General features: G+C 46.3%; 1 protein-coding gene across 1 annotated transcript; it reads left to right on the top strand.

The window, feature by feature from the left end:
* The first annotated feature begins 6 nt into the window (after positions 1-6).
* BLVRB (biliverdin reductase B) lies at positions 7-22,314 on the top strand. Its single transcript, XM_053606225.1, has 5 exons — positions 7-315; positions 10,293-10,457; positions 10,597-10,686; positions 14,218-14,346; positions 22,071-22,314. The coding sequence occupies exons 1-5, from the start codon at positions 237-239 to the stop codon at positions 22,226-22,228; spliced, it is 621 nt and encodes a 206-aa protein (XP_053462200.1). The 5' UTR covers positions 7-236; the 3' UTR covers positions 22,229-22,314.
* Positions 22,315-22,540: the final 226 nt, after the last annotated feature.

Here is a 22,540-nt window from a genome sequence, read left to right on the forward strand (position 1 = left end):
TTGGTCAGTAAGGGAACGCTAGCTGAGTCCCGCTCCGCCTATCTGCGTTCTTCCCAGATGGAGGCGCGGCCTTGTGGCCCCGCTTCTGCACTAGAGCAGCGATCGGACTGGGCTGGGGCGTGGCCCCAGGAGCTGGCTCCGCCCTGTTGTTCCCGGTAGAAAAGGACAGAGAGCGCCACCCAGCAGCCAGTGGGTTCCTGCGTGTCCGGAGGCCCCAAAGCCCACTACCCCGCAGCATGGCCGTCAAGAAGATCGTAATCTTCGGCGCCACTGGCAGGACCGGGCTCACCACCCTGGCGCAGGCGGTGCAAGCAGGCATGAGCCGGGGCGGGCGGGGGATGTCATGGGATACATAGCATTGGGAAGCGGCATCGTGGGGCCGGAACCAGGCTGGTTGGGGTCATCAGTGCCCCAGCCAAGTGTGTGAGGACTCAGAGAGCAAAGCAAAAGTAGCCATGGGAGCATAAATGGGGAAGGCTATGAGATCCAATTTTATGTGAGTCCAAGGCATAGGAATTGGCTATGAGAGCCTGAGGACTCCAGTGACACTGTTGTGTGTAAATGTAAGGCTGTTTTTTTTTTTTTATTTTTTTGAGACAGAGTCTCTCACTTTGTTGCCCTTGGTAGAGTGCTGTGGCGCCATAGCTCACAGCAACCTCAAACTCTTGGGCTAAATGTAAGGTTCTTAATGCAGTGTGGTTGTTGTCAATGTGGTGATGGTGGTGGTGGTTGTTAGCACTCCCAGAGAGGTTTTACTAAGCGAGGCCCAACGCTGTTTTCTCTTCACATGTGTTAAATTCTCACAGCCCTTATATGGAGTGGAAGCTCATATTACCCCATTTGACAGATGAGAAAACTGAGGCCTAGAGAGTGACTTGCCTATTATCACACACCCGTTAAGTGACAGCTAGGATTTGAACCCAGTTCATGCTCTTAACTACCAAAAGTTCAGAGGCTCTTGGCTTGGGTGCAAGAACTGGGAATTGAAAAAGTTGAGGGGCCAGTTGCTGTGAGCACCTAATGGAAAGAGGTCACAGAGACGTGAGTAAAGACTTGGGTATACTAGTCCTGGGAAAGTCTAGGAGGGCTGCAAATTCAGAGTTGCTCCAGGGGAGGGGGTAGGAAAAGGGATAACCATCCTCCAGCATCCCCTCCCCTCACAGTCCAAACTTTGCCAACTCCCAGTGGAGCCTGGGACTTCTAGATATAGGGCCCCACCCCTGTTGGCCTTGGTGACTCTGAAGATTCTGAATATCTACATGCTCCAGAAGGGTGGAGACCACCAGGATGCTACTCTGTGCTGTCTCTTAGCCCAGCCCTCCTGTGGAGGAACTATGCCTGAAAGTTCCTTGTTAGGCTCATGGCTCTCTCCCTGCCCAGGGAGACCTAGTGAGGATCTTGACTTGTGGAAAGGGGGTGCGCCACGGACCTCTCAGTTAAAACCAATTTGGTGATAAGCGTTTCTGGGGAAGAGTGGAAAACAAAGTAAGGAAGAAGTTGAGAGGTGCTGAGTCACCTGGAAATCCAGTGAATTCCACTCGCCCACTCTGCTGGTCACAGGTGGGACTGCACCCAGGGTAATTGAGAACTGAGGCATATGGTGTAGCTAACTCTGAAAAGTCTCTTCACAGCTCTGACCTTCCCTTGTCCCCTCAGAAAAAGGAAAGGCTTAGATGAACTGGCTTCGTTTTTTCTTTTTTTGAGACAGAGTCTCACTATGTCGCCCTCGGTAGAGTGTCGTGGCGTCATGGCTCACAGCAACCTCAAAAACTCTGGGGCTTCAGCGATTCTCTTGCCTCAGCCTCCCTAGTAGCTGGGACTACAGGTGCCTGCCACAATGCCTGGCTATTTTTTTGTTGTACGTTGTCATTGTCTGGCAGGCCTGGGCCGAGTTCGGACCTACCAGCCCCGGTATATCTGGCCGGCGCCTTAACCACTGAGCTTCAGGCGCGGAGCCCTAAACTGGCATTCTTGATGGTTCTTTGAGGCCAAGAGTCATGACAGGTACAGATCTATTGCCAGCCATGTTCCATGCATAGCTGATGGTCAATAACACTCCTTGCCTGGTTGAACTCTGATCGTACCCTAGCATTGACTTCTGCAGGCTCCGGATCACACTCATTTAGGTAAAACAACCTTCTCTACCCACCCTGTTTCCCCGAAAATAAGACAGTGTCTTATTTTAAGGTGTGCTCCCAAAGATGCACTAGGTCTTATTTTCAGAGGACGTCTTATCTTTCCTGTAAGTAAGTCTTATTTTCGGAGAATGTCTTATTTTCGGGGAAACAGGGTACTAACTATGATCCTGTCCCAGCTGCCTAAAATTGCCTATTTCCCCACCTTGTAGAGTTGTTCCAATATGTTGCTTCTCAAACTTTGAGTCACAGGCGGTGCCTGTGGCTCAAGGAGTAGGGCGCTGGCCCCATATGCCAGAGGTGGTGGGTTCAAACCCAGGCCCTGGCCAAAAACTGCAAAAAAAAAAAACAACAAAACTTTGAGTCACAGTGAATTCTGAAATATATTTAATTGGCCAAAACAGTATCAAAATGTGTTACATGTTAAATACTAGTGTTATGAATCTTTTGTTTCAATTATGTATCTGTGGCTTTGTGTGCACTAGGTTAAGCTATGAAATCTATTTTATATTGAGGGCTGAGAAGAAAAAAGCTTAAAAAGGGAAAGACCTGCAATTAAGTCTCAAATAGTAGGAAAATTTGCATATATACATATGTTGATATGTATAAATGTACTTATAGACACCAGTATATAATTAGCATTAATATGTATTTTGTATATATACAGAGAGAGACAGAAGGATAAAGCAAAAACAAATATGATGAATCTGGCTCTCACAACTTCTCTGTAGGTCGGAATTTACTTCAAAATAAAAGTTTACCAAAAAATGTAAATAAAGTAAGAGATTTGTTGTTTTTTAAAGTTTGGAAATGAGATACAAAAGCTCTTGTTTTTTGCAAAAGGTAAGGTCTAAACTGTGTTTTAGCCCCTAGTCACTAGCTACATGTGGCTCTTTAAATTTAATGTGAGTTGTGTTAAAAACAGTTTTCTGAAAAATATCCTATTCATTCATGGAAGGAGCATGGCATCGCACTTGGCACATACAAAGTTCCCAGTAAGTGTTGTCACCAGTCACCAATGATATAACACTGATGGGTACATTGTGCTTGTGTTAAAGCTCTCACTGTGAGAACATGTGCCTTAATTTGTTTGGACTGCTGTAACAAAATACCTTAGATTGGGTAACCTATAAACAAGAGAATTTTATTTTTCACAGTTCTGGAGGTTGGGCAGTCTAAGATCAAGGCACCAGCAGTGTCTGGTTAGGGCCTGTTCTTCATAGACCTTTTAACTGTATTCTCACCTGGTAGGAGAGGCTAGCTAGCTCTTGGGAGTCACTTTTATAAGGGTACTAATCACATTCACTAGTTACTTTTAAGGGCACTAACCACAGAGCCCACATGACCTAATCACCTTCTAAAGGCTCTACCTTCTAATACCATAAAGGAGCCACAAATATTCAGAGCATAAAACAACATATTAATAAGTTTCTTGAAAAACAAACAAACAAAAAAAAACCACAGTTGGCCTGGTATGGTGGCTCAGGCCTATAATCCCAGCACTCAGGGAGGCCAAGGTGGAACTCCTTAAGCTCAGGAGTTTGAGACCAAGCTGAGCAAGAGTGAGACCTTGTCTCTATGAAAAAAATAAATAGAAAAATTAGCCAGGCATTGTGGCAGGCAGTTGTAGTCCCAGCTACTTGGGAGGCTGAGGCAGGAATATCACTTGAGCCCAGGAGTTTAAGGTTGCTGTGAGCTAGGCTGATACCACAGCACTCTAGCCTGAGGAACAGAGTGAGACTCTGTCTAAAAAATAAATAGATAAATAACAAAAAAGCTCACCACACAATTGACTAGGGTTCTGACTTGGGTCCATTTTATCCACTACCGTGGCAGTTAAGCAATACCCACATCGACTCCATGCCATCTTCTGCTGCTGCTCTCCCACGTGTGCCATGTGTGAGGACAGCACAGGTTTTGTGTCATTCCCTTATGAAAGGTGTCCCATAAGATAGGGATGCTGGGGCAGCGCCTGTGGCTCAAAGGGGTAGGGCGCCAGTCCCATATGCCGAAGGTGGCGGGTTCAAGCCCAGCCCCAGCCAAAAACCACAAAACAAAAACAAACAAACGAAAAACCACCGGGGGGGGGGGGGGAAATGGGGATGCTGGGTGTAGTGATCCTTGTTCCAGCGATAAAAAGCTGAAGGGAAAGTGCTACTTGAGATTTCTCATCCAGTAAGTGGTAGAGCTGGAGTTTGAATGCAGATGCAAGGGGCAGTAAAGCCTGTGCTTTTCTGTTTATAAAGGATTGTGGAGATGGCAATGAATATGACAGTCCTTGGACTCGAAGAGCCCTTGGTTTACTCCCGGTCAGAATAAGGAGGGCCGTGACAAAGGAAGTTCAAGTGACTGGGGGACCTGAGGAAAGAGGGTGAAGGTTGTTCTAGGCAGAAGGGACAGCACGTGCAAAGGCCAGGAGGCAGGAAACAGCATGCGGAACTGAAAGAAGTACAGTGGGTGTCCGCAGACGTGGGCAGCAGCTTCGACAGAGGCTGGAGAGGACAGGCCAGATCCTGAGGGGCCCTGATGGTTGTCATGAGGAATGTGGCTTTCTCCACAGCCTTTGAGGGGTTGCAGGAGGGATCTGAAAAGGGAAGCACTTAGGTAAAACTATGGAAAGCTCTGTCTGGCTGCCCTATGGAATATGGATTGGAGAGGTCAGGACTGGGTGTGAGAGCCCAGTGACCAGGAAAGAGACTCAGGGCTGGACCAGGCCAGGGGATAAAAATTGTGAAATGATTATAAAGCATAATAATGGCAAAGAACCCCAGGAGGCGCCTGTGGCTCAGTGAGTAGGGCACCAGCCCCATATACCGAGGGTGGCGGGTTCGAACCTGGCCCCAGCCAAACTGTAACAAAAAATAGCATTGTGGTGGAAACCTGTAGTCCCAGCTACTCGGGAGACTGAGGCAAGAGAATCGCCTAAGCCCAGGAGCTGGAGGTTGCTATGAGCTGTGACACCACAGCACTCTACCAAGGGAGAGTGAGACTATGTTACAAAGTGAGACTATGTCTCAAAAAATAATAATAATAATAATGGCAAACAACCAGATAGCACTTACTTCTGTGCCAGGTACTACTCTTACTTTCTGTTAATTTGTTTGAATTTGCTTTTGCATTTTTATAAGAGCTTTGTTGAGCTATAATTCATATACTATACAATTCACCCATTTAAAATATACAGTTTGGCCAGGTGTGGAGGTTCACTCACACTTGTAATTCTAACACTTTCAGAGGCCAAGGAAGAGGGATCACGGGAGGTCCGGAGTTTGAGACCAGCCTGAGCAATATCAAGACCCTATCTCTACAAAATATTGAAGAATTAGCCAGGTGTAGTGCACTGAGCCTATAGCCCCAACTACTTGGGAGGCTGAGGCAGATCACTTTGAGCCCTGGAGTTTGAGGTTGCAGTGAGCTATGATGATGCCACTGCACTCTATCCCAGGCAAAAGAATGAGACCCTGTCTCAAAAAAAAAGAAACACACACACATATATATATATACACAATAGAACCTCCATAGTTGACCACCTCCTTAAGTTGACCTAATTTTCATAGGCTGTATGTGTACCACATGTACGATCAGTACAGTAGACCTAGTTTCTTATGTTGACCACCTCTGTATGTTGACCAGTTTCTTGCATCCCTTGGGTGGTCAGCTTACAGATACACACAGGCAATTCAATGGTTTTTAACATATTTATAGAGTAGGGCGGCGCCTGTAGCTCAAGGAGTAGGGCGCTGGCCCCATATGCCAGAGGTGGAGGGTTCAAACCCAGCCCCGGCCAAAAACTGCAAAAAAAAACCCAAAAACATATTTATAGAGTTTTGCAAATTACATCACAATCAATTTAGAACATTTTCATTCCCCTAAAAAGAAAAGAAACCCCTATGGGTGGCGCCTGTGGCTCAAAGGAGTTGGGCACCGGCCCCATATGCCAGAGGTGGTGGGGTCAAACCCAGCCCCAGTCAAAAAAAACTGCAAAAAAAAAAAAAAAGGGGGGGCGGTGCCTGTGGCTCAGTGAGTAGGGCGCAGGCCCCATATACCAAGGGTGGTGGATTCAAACTCAGCCCCGGCCAAATTGCAACAAAAAAATAGCTGGGCGTCATGGCAGGCACCTGTAATCCCAGCTACTCGGGAGGCTGAGGCAAGAGAATCGCCTAAGCCCAGGAGTTGGAGGTTGCTGTAAACTGTGATGCCACAGTACTCTACCAAGGGCAATAAAGTGAGACTCCGTCTCTTAAAGGAAACAAAAACAAACAAACAGAAGAAAGAAACCCCTAGAAGTCACTCCCCATTTTTCTGTCCAACCACTCCGCTCACCTTAGGCAACCATTCATCTGCTTCCTGTTTTTATGGGTTTGCCTGTTCTGGACATTTTACATAAATAGAATCATACAATATCAGTTCTATGTGATTGGCTTTTTTCACTTAGCAAAAACCATTTTCTCAAGGTTTAACCATGTTGTATGTATCCACACATCATTTCTTTCTTTCTTTCTTGTTTTTTTTGAGGCAGAGTCTCACCATGTTGCCCTCGGTAGAGTGCCATGGCGCCACAACTCACAGCAACCTCAAACTCTTGGGCCCAAGCGATTCTCTAGCCTCAGCCTCCCAAGTAGCTGGGACCACAGGCGCCCGCCACAACGCATGGCCAATTTTTTTTTTTTTTTTTTTGCAGTTGTCATCTTGCTTAGCTGGCCCAGGCTGGGTTCAAACCTGCCACCCTCTGTGTATGTGCTGGTGCTGTAACCACTGTGCTACGGGCACCAAGCCACGTCATTTATTTCTTACTGTCAAATATTACATTGTATGGATACATCACATTTTATTTATCTATTCTTCAGTCGAGATGATGGTAGTTGGGGTGTTTCAGCTACTATGAATAATGCTACTATGAACATTCATGTGCAAATTTTTATGTAAATATTACATATGTTTTCTTTTTTATATAATTAGCTTTCTCAGGTTGAATATTCTCTTTTCTCTTGGGCACATATCCAGGAGTGGAATTGCTGAGTCATATGGTAACTCTATGTTTAATCTTTTGAGGAACTGCCAGAATGTTTTCTAAGACAGTTGCATTATTCAGCAGTGTATGAATATTCCAGTTTCCCCACGTGCACACCAGCAGTTACATCTGTCTTTCTTTTTTTTTTTTTGCAGTTTTTGGCTGGGTCAGGGTTTGAATCCACCACCTCCAGTATGTGGGGCCAGCACCCTACTCCTTTGAGCCATAGGTGCTGCTGTCTTTTTTTTTTCCTACAGTCTTATCCTCTTGCCATGGGTAGAGTGCTATGGCATCATAGCTCACAGCAACCTCAAACTCTTGGGCTCAATCTATCCTCCAGCCTCAGCCTCTCAAGTAGCTGAGACTACAGGCATGCACCATGATGCGTGGCTAATTCTTCTATTTTTAATAGAGACAGGGTCTTATTCTCACTCAGGCTGGTCTTGAACTCCTGAACTCAAGGGATCCTCCTGCCTCGACCTCCCAGAGTGCTAGGATTATAGGCATGAGCCACTGCACCTAGCCAACATTTGTCTTTTTGATAATAGCTGTCCTGATGGGTGAAGTAGTGTCTCCGAGTGGTTTTGAATTACTAATTTGCATTGCCCTCATTACTAATGATATTGAACATCTTTCTTTATTTTGTTTTCTTTTTGTTTTGTTTTGCTTTTTAGAGACAAGGTCTTACTCTGTCCCTTAGGCTAGAGTGCAGTGATATGATTATAGTTCACTGCAACTTCGACTTCCTGGGTTCAAGTGATCCCCCTGCCTCAGCCTCCTAAATAGCTAGGACTACAGGCATGTGTCACCATGCCTGGCTAATTTTTAAATTTTTTTTTAGAGAGGAGCATCTCCCTATGTCGCCCAGATGGTATAAAACTCCTGGCTTCAAGCAATCCCTACCCTCTCCCACTCCACCTTAGTCTTCAGCCTCCTAAAGTGCTAAGATTACTGAGGTGGGAAAATCCTGGATCATTTTGATTTTTTTATATGTCGTGAGGTAGGGATCCAACTTCATTTTTTTTTGTATGTGAATATCCAGTTATCCCAGTACCATCTGTTGACTCTTCCTTCCCACATTGAATTTTTCTTGGCATTCTTGTCAAAAATCCACCAAATAGGCTTGGCACCTGTAGCTCAGTGGTTATGGTGCCAGCCACATGCACTGAGGATGGCGGGTTCGAACCCAGCCCAGGCCAGCTAAACAATGACAACTGCAACAAAAAAATAGCCAGGCATTGTGGCAGCTAGCTGCCTGTAGTCCCAGCTACTTGGGAGGCTGAAACAAGAGAATCACTTAAGCCCAAGAGTTAGAGTTTGCTGCGAGCTGTAACGCCACGGCATTCTACTGAGGGCAACATAGTGAGACTTTGTCTCAAAAAAAAAAAAATCCACTGAATATATACACACACACAAGAGGTGCTCAAATGTGACTTATAGTCTTCTTTCTTCTTAATATTCTATATATATATTTTTTTCTTTTTTTTGTAGAGACAGAGTCTCACTTTATGGCCCTCGGTAGAGTGCCGTGGCATCACACAGCTCACAGCAACCTCCAACTCCTGGGCTCAAGCGATTCTCTTGCCTCAGCCTCCCGAGTAGCTGGGACTACAGGCGCCCGCCACAGCTATTTTTTGGTTAGTTTGGCCGGGGCCAGGTTTGAACCGGCCACCCTCGGTATATGGGGCTGGCGCCTTACTGACTGAGCCACAGGCGCCGCCCAAATATTCAATATATTGAACATTACATTTTTTTTTTTTTGAGACAAAGTCTCACTTTGTCACCCTTGGTAGAGTGCTATGGTGTCATAGGTCACAGCAAACTCAGACTCTTGGGCTCAAGTGATTCTCTTGCCTCTCCCGAGTAGCTGGGACTACAGGCGCCCACCACAATGCCCAGCTATTGAACATTACAATTTTAATACAGTTGTTTCTTTTTTTAAATGTGTATATATTTTTTGGCACCCTCTGCATATGTATACATACACATACACACACACAAGTAAAACTGCACTTGTTCCCCTTAAATTTATACAAATAAAAAATTAAACCCATCATTACCACCCTGGAATCGCTGCACACTTTGAAAGCCAGTCACTAACAATTTGAATCAAGTCCATCTATCTTCTTCCCATTTTTGGTTTATTAGTGGCCATCCCAGTTCTCCAGCCCTGAGGCCCTCTGGGTACCATCACCTCAGATCTCCACATTCCACCTCTCCCTCAGTTTTGTTCTAATTCATCCTGGCTTCCCTAATTTCACATTGCCTCCAAGGATGGAGAATTCCTTGAGGTCAGGATCTTGAGACCAGGCTGAGCAGGAGCGAGACCCCATCTCTCTTTTAGAAATAGAAAAATTAACCAGGCATTGTGGAAATGGAGGTAAGAGAATTGCTTCAGCCCAAGAGTTTGCTGTAATCTGGGGTGACTCCATGGCACTCTAACCTGGGCAACAGGTAGAGACTGTCTAAAAAAATAAAAATTATTACCACGCCAGTCCTGCACACCAGGGATGGTGAGTTCAAGCCTCAGCTGGACCTGATAAATTAAAAGAAAAAAAAAATTTTAAAGGAAGAAATATATTAGTTGTAAAATGGAAGAAATATATTAGTTTAAAATATGTGTATGTGTATTTTGAGGGGAAGACAGTATCACAAATTTTGGGAGAGGATGTACTGAGAAGATATTCAAAATCTTTAATGACCCCTAAAGAAGGGCTGGGCCCTACAGCAATAAGAGCAGGGACAAGGTCAGGGACTAATTTCAATGCTGGTGAATCTCTGGGCAGCTCTTGTCTTTCTCAGTACCTCAGTTTCCTCCAGAACCTTGGATAGGGGACACAGACCAATGCCTGATATTTAACCCTTTAGCTGCTGGAATGTGGGGCGCCTGTAGGGGAGCAACTTGGAGGCCCCAGTGCAGGTTTGTTTGAGAATCAGGGTGAAAGTGTCACCTATTTCAACAACTAGCTGAACATCAACTGTAGATATGCCAGCAAAGATATTTGAAGACCATAGCCCCAGAGCGGGAGACCTAGGAGATGACTTTAGGGGTTCATGACTCCTGCCTCTTGGACACACCCTTTGCAGCCCCAAGGTGGCATCCCCCAGCCCCACTGACCACCCTCTCTGCTCCTCTTTGCCCACAGGTTATGAAGTGACGGTACTGGTCCGGGACCCTTCCCGGCTGCCCTCTGAGGGGCCCAAGCCGGCCCATGTGGTAGTGGGCGATGTTCGGGAGGCAGCCGTGGTGGACAAGGCTGTCGCTGGGCAAGATGCTGTCATCGTGCTGCTAGGCACCGGCTTCGACCTCAGTACTGAGCCCCCTTTCTGCCCGCGGCCCCCCCCTCCACCTCGGCCCCCGGCACCACCCCCACCTCCTGCCCCGCCCCTGCCACCTCTGCCACCATCACCACCGCCTACCAGTGACAGCTACTCTCTGTCCCCTCTAAGGTCCTACTACAGTGATGTCCGAGGGTGCCCGGAACATTGTGGCAGCCATGAAGGCTCATGGTGTGGACAAGGTCGTGGCCTGTACCTCGGGTGGGTGGCAGGGTTATGGGGTGGGGGCCGAACTGGGGAGCGGGTACTGAATAGGTAGCCCAGGCGCCTATGAAAAGTGGCATTGAAGGCACTCCAAGTTACCATGCATTTACTGAGCTCCAGCCGTGTGCCCCAACCTTGCTGGGTAATGGTGAGAATTGTGGTGACCAACACAACCCTGGGCCCCACTCTCACAGATGGGCTCACAGATGGGAGGGCTGCAAACAGATCCAGATCAACATCCCAGATAATCAGGCCTGGGATGGGGGAGGCACAGGCAAAGGGTCAGGGCCAGGATGGGAGAAGCCTAGAGGACTGTGGGAGCCGAGAGGAGGCATCTGCCCTGGCCTGAGAAAGGTCAGGGGAGCCTCCAGAGGAAGTGATAGCTGTGGTTGCAGCTGGGTCTCTGCCTTCACAGAGCTCCCAGTTATGAAGAGATGGACATTAAACAAATGGTTGTCCTGATTTATCCAAAGGGAACAGTTTATGCTGACAGCATTTATTGAGCACTTACTGTATGCTAGATGCTATCTGTGCATCTTAGGGATAAATACCACTTAATCCTCCCAGAACTCCTTTGACACAGAGTAGATGCTGTAATCTTATAATGATCTGCTCTTAAGGTTTCATTTTTTTTGTCCCATGTTTTGAAGAACAATTTGAGTGGTTAAAACAAGTTTTGCTCCCATGAAAGAAACTATACAATTGGGCGGCGCCTGTGGCTCAAGCAGTAGGGCGCCGGTCCCATATGCCGGAGGTGGCGGGTTCATACTCATACCCTGCCCCGGCCAAAAAAAAAAAAAAAAAAAAAAAAGAAACTATACAATTGATTTAGTCTGCATTCTTTTCTTTCCAACATTTTTTGTTTAGTTTTTTTTTTTTTTTTTTGTAGAGACAGAGTCTCACTGTACCGCCCTCGGGTAGAGTGCCGTGGCGTCACATGGCTCACAGCAACCTCTAACTCTTGGGCTTACACGATTCTCTTGCCTCAGCCTCCCGAGCAGCTGGGACTACAGACGCCCGCCACAACGCCTGGCTATTTTTTTGTTGCAGTTTGGCCAGGGCTGGGTTTGAACCCGCCACCCTCGGCATATGGGGCCGGCGCCCTACTCACTGAGCCACAGGCACCGCCCTAGATTTTTTTACAAATATTAAAGTCATTTGAGCTAACAACTAAACTTTTTCTTTTTAATTAAAGTCTTATGTGTGCCAGGATTTGGCTCTTTTTTCTTTTGACTTTTTAACTTTGTATTGGGAAATAAAAACCTTAGAGAAAAGTCGAAAAGACACCTCTCTCTCCTTCTGACCCATTTGAAGGTGACAACAGGTCATGGTCATTTGCTTTGGTGTGTCTTTCTTAACTTTTTTTTTTCTTTTTTACATATTTTTTCAATTTTTTATTAAGAAAATTTTCAAATAGCAAAGTTGAAAGAATAGTAGAGTGAACACCCCCATTCCCACCATCTTGATTCAGAAATAGTTAATGTTCATTATAATTGGTATATCTATGCACACACAAACACACACAAATATTTTTTGGTTTGGTTTTGTTTTCTTAAACTATTGAAATGGAGTTGCAGACCAAGGAACACCTTCAGCAATTTCTAAATAAAGAAAAGGACTTTCTCTTCCAGAACCAAAGTACTACTATCACATCTCAGAAATTTAACACTAATTCTCTTAGCCTGTAATTATAAGAGTCTAATATTCCTTCTTTATTCAAACTTCAAGGTAAAAGATTAGAAAGATCTTTGCCATCTAAGGAGCTTGCTGTTTATTCATTAGGGCCTGGGAAGAATTATTATTATTATTATTATTTTGTAGAGGCAGAGTCTCACTGTATCACCCTCGGGTAGAGTGCCGTCGCATCACACGGCTCACAGCAACCTCTAACTCTTGGGCTTACGCGATTCTCTTGCCTCAGCCTCCCGAGCAGCTGGGACTACAGGCGCCCGCCACAACGCCCGGCTATTTTTGTTGTTGTTGTTGTTGTTGTTGTTGTTGTTGTTGCAGTTTGGCCAGGGCTGGGCTTGAACCTTCCACCTTTGGCATATGGGGCCGGCGCCCTACTCACTGAGCCACAGGTGCTGCCCGGGAAGAATTATTTTTTTAAGAAGGTGTCTGAGAGGATTAGAAGGAAACCAGGCTAACATACAGAATGGATTTGAAATTGGAGGCTGGAGGCTGCAGGCTGCCAACAACGTTGAACAGGGAGAAGGGGAAGTGGGGCCGTGAGGTCTTTGCTGCTTTGTCTTTGGCCACCATTTCACACTCTGAGCCTCAGTTTTCTCAACTATAAAGAGGAAATGCTGCTCCCTATGAATCCATGAGACAGGGTGGCACCTGTGGCTCAAGGAGTAGGGCGTCAGCCCCATATACCAGAGGTGGCAGGTTCAAACCCAGCAGCGGCCAAAAACTGCAAAAAAAAAAAAAAAAGAAAGAAAGAAAGAAAAGAAAAAGAAAAAAAATTAATCCATGAAACAATTAGTAAGTTTTAGGAAACTCAATTAGGAAATTAGGAAAACTGAATGAGTTTTCCTCTGTGCCACACCTTCTTATAACCACTAGTATTAACTCGAACAACTTCTATTATCCCAGTTTACACACGAGGAAACAGAGGCAGCTGGCTAATGGTAGATCCAGAATATGAACCTAGGTATAACCCAAGCTTTTAACTATTTCACCAAACTGCTTCTAAAACATTTAGCATAGTTCTCGCCAGGTGGTAAGTGATCCATCAATGTCAGCTGGTATTATAGTTTGGCTAAGGCTAATTCCTACAACAAATATTTAGTGAGTACCTGCAGTGTTGCAGGCCCTTCTGGAGGCTAGGGATGGAGCAGGAAATACCAGGTTACTTGATGGTGTGGGAGGAAAGGAAGGATGCTAGGGAGAACACCAGGAAGGGCAAAGGGGATTGGCTATGCTGCGCCAGTGAAGGGGTCTTTTGCAATTTTAAATAGGATGGTCTAGGAAAGCAACATTGAAAGGTAACTTTTGAGTAAAGTCTGCAAGGAAAAGGAGGGACCCATATGGCTGAGAGGAAAATGCATTGTGGGCCGAGGGATCAGCATCGCAAAGGCTGTGAGTCTGGGTTGAAGGACTAAGGGGAGAGTATGGGTGGTGATGTTGGAGAACAGATGGAGTCAGATCAGGTGGGGACTACTGGGCTGGACTTGATGAGGACTTTGCTTTTCCCGAGTGAGATGGAGCCTATGTGACCTGATTCAGGTGCTCATAGGCTCCCTCTGGCTACCTGGAGGGGGCAGGACAGGGTGGCCAGGGTCACGAGGCTATTGCAGTGGTTCCAGCAAAGAGGTAGCAGTGGACAGGACCAAGTGGAATAAAAAGAGGTTAAACTTGAGGTTATCATGATCCACTGATGGTGTTTATCTGGGGGTGTGAGAGAGAGAAGGCCAAAAGGACACCCCCATTTTTGCAACTGGAAGGCAGTGGTGAGCCACAGCAGGATCTTGTCCTGGCACCAAGACAGTGGAACCCAGGCTGACCCTGCCCTGTGTCCTTCCCTAGCCTTCCTGCTGTGGGACCCAGCCAAGGTGCCCCCACGACTGAAGGATGTGACTGATGACCATATCCGGATGCACAAGGTGCTGCAGGAATCAGGCCTGACGTATGTGGCTGTGATGCCACCACACATAGGTAAGTGGGGTGGGGACCTGGTGGCACTGGCATCACCAGCCTGTTCCCTCCTGCCCCATGAGGAGATCTATAGGGCCTTCCCTATCCATGCTAAAATTGCAAACTTTCCTCAAATCTTGGCATTCTCCTTTGGAATCACCAAAGTGATAAGTGTCTTCTTCTTTTCTTTCTTTCTTTCTTTTTTTTTTTTTAGATAAGAGTCTCAAGCTGTCACGCTGGGTAGAGTGCTATGGCATCATAGCTCACAGCAACCTCCAACTCTTGGACTCAAGCGATCCTCTTGCCTCAGTTTTTCTATTTTTATTTATTTATTTTTTCTGTTGTTGCAGTTTGGCCAGGTCCGGGTTCAAACCTGCCACCCTTGGTATATGTGGCCGGCGCCCTACCCACTGAGCCACAGGTGCCACCCAGTTTTTCTATTTTTAGTACAGACGAGGTCTCGCTTTTGCTCAGGCTGGTCTTGAATTTGTGAGCTCAAGCAATCCACCTGCCTTGGGCTCCCAGAGTGTTAAGACTACAGGCATGAGCCACCGCATCCTACCTTTTTTTTTTTTTTTCTTGAGACAAAGTCTCACTCTGTCACCCTGGGTAGAGTGCTGTGGCATCATTATAGCTCACAGCAACCTCAAACTCCTAGGCTCAAGCCATCTTCTTGATTCAGCCTCCCTGAGGGTGGAGGGTATGCACCACTGCGTCTGGTTAGCTGGGTTTTTGTTTTTTGGGGGGGGTTCCCCCATTTTTAGTAGAGATGGGGTCTCTCTCTTATTCAGGCTGGTCTCAAACCCGGAGCTCAAACAATCCACTTACCTCAGCTTCCTGGAGTGCTAGGATTACCAGAGGCAGACATCACATCTTCATAAGTGTCTTTTTTGTATGCTAATGAGTCGACTATTGGCTGGAAACCCCTGGGCAGATTCTGGATGGGGCTGGGCTCCGGAAAGACCCAGGCAGATTTTGAGGTGTGGGGCTGAAAGTCAGCCAGTGGCCAAGCCAAGTGGCCCAGAACACTTATCTGGTGGCCTCTGCGGAACTGGCTGCTTTCATGGTGTGTGAGAGGGAACCCCACACATTAGCCATATACAAGGTCACAGACGTCTTCTTTCTGTGTTGATTGTTGAGTGGGAGAATAGGAAAGGCACTTTAATTTGGAGTTTTTCCTGTATCCTCACACTTCCACATTTTCTATCCTCCCTCACTGTTTTATCTCCTTTTCTACCTTCCTGTTTGGTTAGCTCAGCTGAACAAATCACCCAAAATGTAGAAATGTAAAACAACAACTTTCATTTACTACGATGATTTCTCTCAGGCCTGAGAGCTGGCTAGGCACATGGGGATGGTTTTTGCTTGGGATCACTCAGGCAGTTGTGAAGTCAGATGGTAGCTGGGCATAGAATCTTGTGGAAAGCTTCTTTTTTCTTTCTTTCTTTCTTTTTTTTTTTTGAAACAGTCTCACTCTGTTGTCCCAGGCTAGAGTAACCTCAAACTACTGGGTTCAAGGAATTATCTTGCCTTGGCCTCCTGAGTAGCTGGGACTATGGGCACCTGCCACTGTTTCTATTTTTAGTAGAGATGCAGTCTCACTCTTGCTCAAGCTGGTCTCAAACTCCTAAGAGTAAGCAATCCTCCCACCTCGGCCTCTGAGAATGCTAAGCTCACAGGTGCAAGCCACTGCATCCAGCCTGGAAAGCATCCAGCCTAGAAAGCTTCTTCATGGACACATCTGGTGGTTGAAACAAGCATCAGCTAGCACACCTGCATGCAGCCTCCTCATGTGGCCAGTGCTTCCTCACACCATGACAGCTAGGCTTCAGGACAAGGGTCTTCAGAGAACCATACGAAAACTACATTTTTTTCTCAGACAGAGTCTCACTATGTCGCCCTCGGTAGAGTGCCGTGCCAGCTCACAGCAACCTCAAACTATTGCGCTCAAGCGATTCTCTTGCCTCAGCCTCCCAAGTAGCTGAAACTACAGGCACCACTACAAAACCTGGCTGTTTTTTGTTGTAGTTGTCATTGTTGTTTAGCAGGCCTGGGCTAAGTTGAAACCCGCCAGCCCCGGTGTATGTGGCCAGCACCCTAACCATTGAGCTACCGGCACTGAGCCGAGGATGCATTGTCTTTTATGGCCTACAGTTGGAAGCAACTCAGTGCCACTTCTGCTGCATTCTGTTTATTAGAATTGAGTTATTAGGGCGGAGCCTGTGGCTCAGTGAGTAGGGTGCTGGCCCCATATACCAAGGGTGGTGGGTTCAAACCCAGCTCCAGCCAAACTGCAACAAAAAAATAGCTGGGTGTTGTGGCGGGCGCCTGTAGTCCCAGCTGCTCGGGAGGCTGAGGCAAGAGAATCGCCTAAGCCCAAGAGCTGGCGGTTGCTGTGAGTCCTGTGACGTCATGGCACTCTACTGAGGGTGGTAAAGTGAGACTCTGTCTCTACAAAAAAAAAAAAAAAAAAAGAATTGAGTTATTAGGGCTGGCCCATATCTAAGAAGAGAGGACTTCACCACACATATCAACTATTTTCTTTCTTTATCTTATTTACTGTGCATATCTCTCTCACTAGAATGTCAACTCTTTGAAGGCAGAGATTTTGTTTTGTTTTCATCACAGCTGTATTCCTAGTGCCTAGACTAGGGCCTGGCATGTAGTAGGTGCTCAGCAAGTAGTTGTTGTATGAATTAATGCAAGGGAATCACACCTTGGGGCAGGCGTTCTCAAACTGCAGCCCGAGGGCCACATGAAGCGGTGTGAATCGTATTTGTTCCTGTTTTGTTTTTTACTTCAAAATAAGATATGTGCAGTGTGCATAGGAATTTGTTCATAGTTGTTTTTTTTTTTTTTTAACTATAGTCCGGCCCTCCAACGGTCTGAGGGACAGTGAATTGGACCCTGTTTAAAAAGTTTGAGGACGGGGCGGCGCCTGTGGTTCAGTGAGTAGGGCGCCGGCCCCATATGCCGAGGGTGGCGGGTTCAAACCCAGCCCCGGCCAAAATGCAACAAAAAAATAGCCGGGCGTTGTGGCGGGCGCTTGTAGTCCCAGCTACTTGGGAGGCTGAGGCAAGAGAATCGCGTAAGCCCAGAGTTAGAGGTTGCTGTGAGCCGTGTGACGCCACGGCACTCTACCGGAGGGCGGTACAGTGAGACTCTGTCTCTACAAAAAAAAAAAAAAAAAGTTTGAGGACGCCTGCCTTGGGGTGATATTGTAGAAGGCACCAGTAAGGCACACCTGCTCCCTCTTTTTCCTCTGCTAGGTCTGGGATTGTTATTGAGAGACGCAGAGGCGGACTCGGGAGATTCATTCATCATTCATTCAACAAATGTCTCTTACATGTGAATTGTGTGCCTGACTGCCTTATAAGCATTGGCAATACAGTCCCTGCTCTCGTAAGCTCATGAGGATAATATTTCTAATTAGGGAGATTTACTACTTAGCATAAGCTCTCTAAGGAGATAGCTTTATAAGCAGTGAGGGAGCAAGTCAAGTGAATACCTGGGGGAAGGGGAGAACTGGGAGGAGAGAGCATCAGTGCAAAGGCTGTGAGGCAGGTCACTTGTATCTCCTCCACTTTTACCTGCCCACTGGAAGGGCAATTCAATTTGGCTTTGCTTTCTGCCTGCTGGGGACCTTGGCAGGAGGAGGCCTACACCTTACAGGTTCAAATAAGGTTCAGTAGATTTTGATTCTTTGATTAAAGAGGAGGTATCAGAAAATGTAGAAATGTAAAACAACAACTTCATTTACTATGATTATTTATTTCAGTCCTGGGAGCTGGCTCGGGGTGGTTTTTGCTTAGAATCTTGGTGATTCACACCTATTATCTTAGCACTCTGAGAGGCCAAGGCAGGAGGATCACTTGAGCTCAGGAGTTTGAGACCAGCCTGAGCAAGAGTGAGAACCATCTCTACTAAGATTAGAAAAACTATAGGTCCCCATACTAACAGCTACTTGGGAGGCTGAGTGAGGGGGATTGCTTGAGCCCACGAGTTTGAGGTTGCTCTGAGCTAGACTGACACACCGGTACTGTAGTCTGAGCAGCAGAGTAAGAGTCTGTCTTAAAATATAACAATAATAAATTTTAATTAATTGATTTTTTTTTTTATTGAGACAGAGTCTCACTATGTCGCCCTCAGTAGGGTGCTGTGGCATCACAGCTCACAGAAACCTCAAACTCTTGGGCTTAAGCGATTCTCATGCCTCAGCCACCCAGTAGCTGAGACTACAGGCGCCTGCCACAATGCCCTGCTATTTTTTTGTTGCAGTTGTCATTACTGGTTAGCAGGCCAGGGCCAGGCTTGAACCTGCCAGCTTTTGGTGCATGTGGCTGGTGCTGTAACCACTGTGCTATGCACGCTGAGCCTGTTTGTTTGTGTGTGTGAAAACTTTTAAACTTCCAGAGAAGTTGAAGGCATTAAAAGTTTATAGGGTGGTGCCTGTGGCTCAAGGAATAGGGCACCAGCCCCATATGCCAGAGGTGGCAGGTTCAAACCCAGCCCTGGCCAAAAACTGAAAAAAAAAAAAAAAGAAGTTTATGAATACCCATAAACCTTTTGTATAGGTTCAGTGGTTAGTATTTTGCCCTGTTCTCTTTCTCTCTGCCTCTCACTCATGCTCCATAAATATATATGTGTATATATATAGTTTTTGCCAAATATGAAAAAATGTATATATTTTTGGCTGAATCATCTGAGAGAAAGTTACAACATTATCACATTTCATTCTTAAATACCTCAACAGGAATCTCCCTGCAACAATGATACTTGCATACAAAACATTATCACACCTAGGAGAACTGACGTTAACTCCCTCAAATCATTTAGTATCAACACCACATTTAAATTTCCCAGTTGTCAGAAAAACTTTTAAAATTCTAGGGTTTTTGTTTTGTTTTGTTTTGAGACAGTCTCACTTTGTTGTCCTTAATAGAGTGTCATGGTGTCTTAGCTCACAGCAATCTCAAACCCTAGGGCTAAAGCAATCCTCTTGTCTCAGCCTCCTGAGTAGCTGGGACTACAGGCATCCGCCGCAACACCCCGCTATTTTTTGAGACAGAATCTCCTCTTTTTCAGGCTAGTCTTCAACTTCTGAGTTCAAGCAATCCATCTGCCTTGGCCTCCCAGAGTGCTAGGATTATAGATATGAGCCACTGCGCCCAGCCTCAAAATTCTAGATTCTTGATCAGAGATTTTTTGGTTTTGTGTTTTCTTGAGGGGAGAGGGTTTGAATCAAAGTCTCACACTGTTTCTCTGGGTGGAGTGCTGTGGAATCATCACAGCTCACAGCACCTCAAATCTTGGGCTTAAGCGATCCTCAAACCTCAAACTCTTGGGCTTAAGCAATCAATCCTCTTGCCTCAGCCTACTGAGTGGCTAGGACTACAGGTGCCCACCACAATAGGCAGCTAGTTTTTCTATTTTTAGTAGATACAGGGTCTCGCTCTTGCTCAGGCTGGTCTCAAACTCCTGAGCTCAAGCAATCCTCCTGCCTTAGTCTTCCAGAGTGCTAGGATTTTAGGCTTGAGCCAGACTCCTGATCAAAAAAAAAAAAATTTTTTTTTGAGACAGAGCCTCAAACTGTTGCCCTGGGTAGAGTGCTATGGCATCACAGCTCACAGCACCCTCGAAGCGATTCTCTTGCCTCAGCCTCCAAGTAACAGGCACTCGCCACAAAGCCTGGCTATTTTTTGGTTGTAGTTGTCATTGTTGTTTGGCAGGCCCGGGCTGGATTTGAACCTGCCAGTTCTAGTGTGTGTGGCTGGTGCCTTAGCCGCTTGAGCTACAGGCACCAAGCCTGATTGAATTTTTAAAATATACCTTCCACCTGCCTTCCACTCCCACGCCAATCAGGTTCCAATTAAGTCACATCCCAGGGATGTATCACTTCCCTGTGATCAGGCACCACATTTAATTGCCATATCACTTTAAACAGGAACAATCTCCCATGCCTTTTTTTTTCCTGATAATATTAACCAGCCCAGGTGACTTTTTAAATGTCTGCATTCTAGATTTTTCTAGTTGTTTTCTCACAGATTCAAGATTAAACATCTGGGGCAGGAATGCATATAGATGTGTTGCTGATTGTGCAACCTGTCCCCACACAGGTGATACTACCTACACTTGATCCCTAAGTTTAGTTGGTTATTGTCAGATATTATTTTTATTTTATCTTATTTTTTTATTACAAAAGCTATCCAGGTAAAGATTTTAAATATCATAATACAGCCACTAAATGCCCACTATCCCCAGTAAGTAAAACCGAGTCATACCCCTGGCATCAGGACACACCAACTCCATGTTCACAAGATCAAAAAAATATGCTTGCAGAGGCCTATAAAATGCAGACCCACACTTGACAGGTCATTCAGTCCTCCCACAGGGATCCAGAGAGAGGAAAACATCCATAAAGAGGGGCCCAGGACAAATCTAGCCTTTGCCACAGGGAAGTGACACTATGTAACCCTGGGATGTGACTTAAGTTTGCCCATTTGTAAAATAGGATTAACAATAGGTCCTGGCCAAGGGTGGTGGCTTACACCTATAATCCCAGCACTTGGGACACTGAGGCAGGAGGGTAGCTTAAGGCCAGGAGTTTTAGGCTGCAGTGAGCTATGATCGTGCCACTGTACTTCAGCCTTGGTGACAGAGCAAGACCTTATCCTCAAAAAATATATAATAGGCCAGGTGCAGTGGCTCAGCACTTGGGAGGCTAAGGTGGGTGGGTTTCCTGAGCTCACAGGTTTAAGACCAGCCTGAGCCAGGGCAAGACCTCGTCTCTAAAAAACATCCCAGCAATAATAGCCGGGCATTGTGGCGGGCGCCTGTAGTCCCAGCTACTCGGGAGGCGGAGGCAAGAGAATCGCTTAAGCCCAGGAGTTGGAGGTTGCTGTGAGCTGTGTGAGGCCACGGCACTCTACTGAGGGCCATAAAGTGAGACTCTGTCTCTACAAAAAAAAAAAAAACATCCCGGCATTGTGGCAGGCACCTGTAGTTCCAGCTACTTGGGAGGCTGAGGCAAGGGGATCACTTAAGCCCAAGAGTTTGAGGTTGCTGTGAGCTATGATGCCACAGCACTCTACTGGGTGCTACAAAGTGAGACTCTGTCTCAAAAAATATATAATAATAATAATAATAATAATAGGTCCTACCTATCCTCTGCTTTATTGCTCTCCATCTATTTTGCTTTATTATCATATTAGTTGCCTTTTCTTTTTGAGACAGAATCTCACTCTGTCACCCTGGGTAAAGTACCATGATGTCATAGCTCACAGCAACCTCAACCTCTTGGGTTCAAGCAATCCTTTTACCTGAGCCTTCCAAGTAGCTGGGACTATAGGCACCTTCCACAACACACAGCTAGTTTTTCTATTTTTAGTAGAGACCTGTCTCTCTCTTGCTCAGGCTGATCTTGAACTCCTGAGCTCAGGTGATCCACCTGCCTTGGCCTTCCAGAGTGCTAGATTTGCAGGCATAAGCCACCATCCCTAGCCAGGGATTCATGTGAATATTCTCCCTTGCCAGGTGCCCAGAACCTGGCCCATAAGAGGTAATCAATAAGGATTTGCTGAATTAATGAAGCAAAGGGTGTAGACACGTGCCCACAAATGGGAAGTCTATTCTCGGCTGTTATACCATCTGGACTGGGCACACAGTGGGCACCCTGGGAAGTGTGCCTGTTGGAAAAGGGGAATGGACAGCTGCTTCACCCACTGCCTCTGTCTTTACCTTTACAGGAGACCAGCCACTAACTGGGGCCTACTCAGTGACCCTGGATGGACGAGGGCCCTCAAGGGTCATCTCCAAACATGACCTGGGCCACTTCATGCTGCACTGCCTCAACACCAATGAGTACGATGGGCACAGCACCTACCCCTCCCACCAGTATGACTAGGACTCCATCCCTGTCTAGGAATTGGCATGTGGGACATGAGGAACAAAGAAAGGGAGCAATAAATTTTGAGCCAAGAGCTTCAGATTTTTCCACGGGGCCTGACTCTGACTTTTCATCTCTCTGCCTTTGTCTGGGTATTTCAGTGTCTCCCTCTGTCTGCCTCTGTATAAAATCTTCTGGGTATCCATTCATTGATTTGTTCAGTAACAGTTGTTGAGTCCCTGTTCTGTGTCCAGCCCTCCATGAGCCCTGTTTTCATGGACTTTCCAGTCCAGAGGGGAACGGAGCCCTACTCTTGACAGTGGAAACTCA

Source organism: Nycticebus coucang, chromosome 10 (genome assembly GCF_027406575.1).
Source record: "Nycticebus coucang isolate mNycCou1 chromosome 10, mNycCou1.pri, whole genome shotgun sequence".
NCBI classification, from domain to species: Eukaryota; Metazoa; Chordata; class Mammalia; order Primates; family Lorisidae; genus Nycticebus; species Nycticebus coucang.